Source organism: Seriola lalandi, unplaced genomic scaffold (assembly GCF_002814215.2).
Source record: "Seriola lalandi dorsalis isolate HSWRI2012SDOR001 ecotype SW California unplaced genomic scaffold, Sedor1 jcf7180002054956, whole genome shotgun sequence".
In the NCBI taxonomy this organism is placed as follows: Eukaryota; Metazoa; Chordata; class Actinopteri; order Carangiformes; family Carangidae; genus Seriola; species Seriola lalandi.
Window position 1 is genome coordinate 2,175,166 of NW_019525507.1, and position 5,239 is coordinate 2,180,404.

The 5,239-nt window shown below is 40.5% G+C and overlaps 1 protein-coding gene across 1 annotated transcript in view; it reads right to left on the minus strand.

The window, feature by feature from the left end:
* Positions 1-2,835, minus strand: part of adgrg2a (adhesion G protein-coupled receptor G2a) — a 22,775-nt gene extending 19,940 nt beyond the window's left edge. Inside the window, exons 1-2 of the mRNA XM_023395055.2 lie at positions 2,564-2,835; positions 42-133 (exon numbers count right to left, since the gene is read on the minus strand). Coding sequence (XP_023250823.2) covers positions 42-129 — 88 coding nt within the window. The 5' untranslated portion in view covers positions 130-133; positions 2,564-2,835. The remainder of the gene's footprint in view (positions 1-41; positions 134-2,563) is intronic.
* Between the last annotated feature and the right edge of the window lie 2,404 nt (positions 2,836-5,239).

Here is a 5,239-nt window from a genome sequence, read left to right on the forward strand (position 1 = left end):
GGGGGGGAGTAAAAGTCCATATCTCCTTTCACAATAATCACCTGTGGGTGGAGCGGCTGCAAATAGCAAAAGCCAGATGACTTGAAGGAAACGGTGTGTCCATCTCCACTGTCCTCCAAAGCCATACATCCTCCTGGAAACACAAAGTGACATAAATTCATATTAAATGAGAAAACCCTCCTTCTGCTTTGACTGGTTTCATTTCCCTTTGCTTTGTTGTTCTCGCTGCTTACTTCCCATTCAGTCATGGCTGTGCCAAATATTCAAATTTCATTTCTAGTTTTTTTGGGGAAAACATCAACTGACTTTCTTTGTTTGCCAGCTTCCTCTTCCCATATTCATGTAATTGCCCTCTTCTTCCGTGCAGACTGTGGATGTGCTCACAGGGCATCATTGTTTCCACCGTGGGATTACACAAGAAATTCTCCTTCACAGTCGGTAAACCAAAACGATCTAATAATATCTGTGGCTTTGTCTGCGCTGAGGGTTTGACTCCAGGGCAGGGGTGGACACAGCAGACTGGGTTACATCTCGTTGCATTCTTACCTTTATAAGTTACAGGTCATTGTTGCATGTGTCTTTTTGTTGTTGATACACCTCGTTTACGCCTGTAAAATTTAGATACAGCACAGTATCACACGATGCACACAGTGTTTCGTCACACTGTGGGGCCCCAAAAGGAAAATATAAGGCATCAAAAGGAGGAAAATACTGATACAACATAGACTTTTGTTTCTCTGTTTTTACCTTTGTTTCAGTGTGCAATGATGTAATCTGTATTATTACATTTCCTCCTTATAAGGGACAGCAGAACAAACGGAAACCACAACCTTGACATATTATTTAGGAAACCTATTATGGCCAATGTGAATATCTATTCTCCTTCTAGCTTTGTCTTGGTTTCCACATCTCCTGAGGGGAAATAATCTGGATCTTACCTGATAAATGCTGATAAAACCCCTGAGACTGAACCAAAAACTGGAGTAAAATGTAAAGATGTGAAATATGCTAAAATGTTCTGTACCGCAGAATAAAAGTACAAGTTTGGTGAAAGTTTTCTCTGGGTTCATCTACAAACAGCCCTCTTTCTATTACATCCAGTCATGTAATCCATTGTTAATATAAGAAGTATTGAATAGCATTGTAAATATCTGACAAAATACTGATTTTTCCCAACTAAAAGCATAATTTAAACTCATATAATTTGCTTATTTTAATATATTATAATGAGCTATCATTCGGAATTAACTTTTCAAATATACACAGTCCATACTAAGCCTGTATCTCTAGGAGTCACCTATACAGGGAACATTTGAATTGTTTGAATCACTCTCTGTTCACAGCTGATGGAGCAGACATGCCAAACACAAACCATCTTCAAACCTCTTCCACCCAATCTGCTCATTACAGCTGACAAATGTTCAGGTTTTAGGCCCAAATTCAATCAAACAGTTCTTTTATTGGGGAAGAGTTTCGTTATGATCACAGCTCAATATGTCAAAAAGAATAAATAAATCCTTATCCATACACACAAAGCCAAACATACTCCATCCTTAATGAGCAAAGTTGGATAAAAACTAAGCAGCTATTTGTCTCTTGTGTGCCCACAGTGTTATCTTGTCTGAAACTGGCACTTCCGATGAAATTAGTAGTCGGCTAAGTGGTGATTTATGATTATGATTTCCTGTTCCTTCAGATTTTCTCAGAAGTCCTATTGTTTTTTTCTCTTAACCTCGCCCTCTGCCTGGCGCCTGAACACCAACATTATCATTACCGCACAATAAAAGTGACACACGCATTCGTGCATGTGCATGTTACTGTGTCTTATTTGTATTGTAATACAGGGAGTGTCTGCGGTCACACAGAAGCTGATTAAAAGACAAAGCTGATGGGCAGGGTTTGCTGGCTTTAAGTATGCAGCATCAGATAGTTCGAATAGGTCAAATCATTTACGCACAGATCTGCAATCTAACTAACGATCTATTTAATGTCTAATTGTGCTGATCCATATCATCAGTGTCACTTTGAGAAATACATTAAACCTTTAAGAAGACTTTTTTTTCTTTGCTCAATGAGAAATAAATATAAATAAATGTCCAATTTCATGGTCGTATCTGCTAATATCTTAATTTAAAGCTAAACTATCCGATCAAATGTATGAGACTGTATTTGCATTTATGCCATCTGTTGATGTGATTATCATATGCTGTGCGTGTGTCACGTCGGAAGAGGTGACCTACCTGTTCAAGTCTTGAAGCTATACACTACTATTATCAGCTATTCATGTTCCCACAGTCTGACTCTCTGAAGTCAAAGAAAAGTGAGAAAACAGTGCAGAGACATTTCTAGAGTTGCTGATTTTTTCTTTCTTGAACATCTATTGTTAGAGCCATTTTTAAAAATCTTTTTACTGTAGTTACAAATATCAAAGCTCTTTGCAAGAATCACCCATGACCTTTTATATAGTTCATGTTACAGAGGAATTATTAAGATTATTATCTTTTATATCTATTATATTATCAAGTTCTTTTCTTACACTGTCGTAAGTCTTAGAATTTCTTACCTGATGCTCTCTGCAGTCTGTTTATGCTTCTGTGTGTGAATGTATATATATATATATGTATATGAATCCTATGGAGGAGGACGTGTCATCTTCACTCCGGTCACACATTGCCTCCCCATCATTCCCGTACTCTCATTCATGAATCCAAAGTCGCCACTGTTGAAGTATCTGTCGTCTTCCCTCGCTTGCTGGCTCCTCTTCCCTCGCCTCTGTCCTCAGTTGCTCTCTGTCGCTCCTCCTGTATCCACCTGCCTCTTACACAAGAGCATCGCCTGCTCCTCACCGTCTGAGGTGCGTGCGGGGGAACTCAGAATTTGTGAAATGTGATTTCTGCCTGCGGGAGACAGTGGAGCAAATAATGACACACCCCCTACAGAGGGAGTAGGAGGAGGGAAGAGACAGACACACAGAGATAATAAACAAAAAAAGTTGGACAGTGCTGCAATGTATCTCAATGAACTATGTCTCTAACTCTTCATCTATCTCTGCTTTTTGTTTTGTTTTGTTTTTTCAATCTGGCTATGACTGGAGGGCAGCAGCTGGTATTACAGGATGCAGGGGCCAGACAGTTCCTGGACAGAGTATTAGCCTTTATCTGGTGTGTGTGTGTGTGGGTGTGTGCATGCATGAGTGTATATGAGTCCATAAAAAAACAAACAAAAAAAAAAAAACAGTACACAAGATCAGCAGCAAATTGCAAAAACAGGCAAAAATTACACGGTTGGCTCAAGTATGAAATGTTAGATTCAGGCTGACAAACCAGTCAAACACCTCCTGCCTCTCTCTCTTATTATGTCTGCATCACTAACACACACACACACACACACACACATGCACGCACACACGCACACACACCGATAGCAGGGCTGTGAATTTGAGGAATGGCATCTGACGTCAGACGTAAAATGAAACCAAACAACACAGGAGCAGCCTGAGGGCGACACAGCTCTTCAAATCACAGTGTGTCTTCACTTGCCTTAGTGTGTGTGTGTGTGTGTGTGTGTGTGTGTGTGTGTGTGTTTGTGTATATGGTGAGAAGGCATCTAGCTAATTAAATAGTGGACCATTTTTTTTATCCACAAGGGGGCAATAAAGACTACAGGGATTTTTTTTCCACCGGGGCTCATGTGTCAGCCTTTGTTCATTTTTACTGTGGGATAACAAAACAGTATCAGATCAGTGGAGCAGAGCAGAGCTGCAGCACGTTACTGCTCCTCTTCAGTGACACAGCACTTTTGGTTGAGTTGGTTGTCTGTGTGTGTGTGTGTGTGTGTGTGTGTGTGTGTGAGTTCAAGTTCAAGCTCAAGTGAATCAAAATCCCACTGGCAAGCTCTCTTCACTCTCTCCTCTTTTTTCTTGCGCTACATTAAACGCGTCCTAATTCTTTTCTTTTTTTTGCTCAAACACACACACACACACACGCCTGCACCTGCGACAGTGTGTTTGAGATGAATGTGTGTCAACTGGTCTGCACAGGGAGAATCCAGAGGCAACAAATTATTAAACTGGTGGAGATGGTACAATCCAAAACAGGGGAGGGGCCTTGTCGGAGTATATTACTAACAACTGTATGTGTGTGTCTGGATTTATTTCTCCAGGGGAGGTGGGGTGATTTTAGCGTTACCAGTGCTGGTCCAAGTTTTCACCCCCCATCCCCATGGTCCTTGCTGGTCCATCCGGAGCGATGTCGCTGTGTTTAAAAATGAATCTGTGAGGTTCTTCCACGGGAGAAGCTGCTTGTCCCTCCGCTTTTTCCAAAATGAACCCGTGAATGTTCAGACAACCACTGGATTACTTTAATAGCATTTGCCCTAAAACGACAAACAGGTGGAACATATATACTGACTGGTCAGACCAATTAAACAGAAGCGGGAGGGGGTGGCCAAAACATAAACACTACAAATTAAAAGCAGGCGGAAAGCTTGTGGGTAACTCAATATTAAGTATTACAAGATAAACAAAGTAACTCTAAACAGAAAAAAACAAAACTGCAGAATACACACAGAAAGGCTCTTTCCTTTAATTTCCCCAGCTTGCTGTAGCAGGTGTTTGGTACAGGCCAGGGCCCGCAGGTGTAGGCCCTTAACACTGCTCACTGCAGGACTGATGCAGTGGGGTCCAATGAGAGAGAGGAAGTCAAGAGTTTTACTTGGAAGAGACCCAATGTCTCCAGAAACAGCTGCACAGAAAAGGAAATGATATAAATGCAATTTAAGGAAAACATAACTTCAGTCTTAACAATACAAAATTAACTAAATGTGAAATAATGTATGTAAATAATGGTGCTACACTTAAATGCATAATCATGTTAATTTTGTAATTATAAAAAAAAAAAGTTACTGAATGGAAACCGAAATGAGTGAAAAGGTTTATGCAAAAACTAATGACATTCCCATCAGCCTTGGCTGTGCTTTGTGTTTAATGCAAAATATTGCAGCAGATTATTTTACATCTGAAGTGAAACTCAACAGCTCCTGCACTGGTCTACTTTACTGACTGGATCTACCGGGCACAGGCCCAAAGGGCCCCAGGGTTCAGGGAGCACCTCGGCCAGATTCTCTTTTTGAAGTGACTATTAACATTTCCACTTGGAAAGTCAATCAATAGACAACTAAGAGACCTAAAATGAGCACAAAGAGGCTCAAAATGACCACAAAAAGTCATAAAATTACAAAG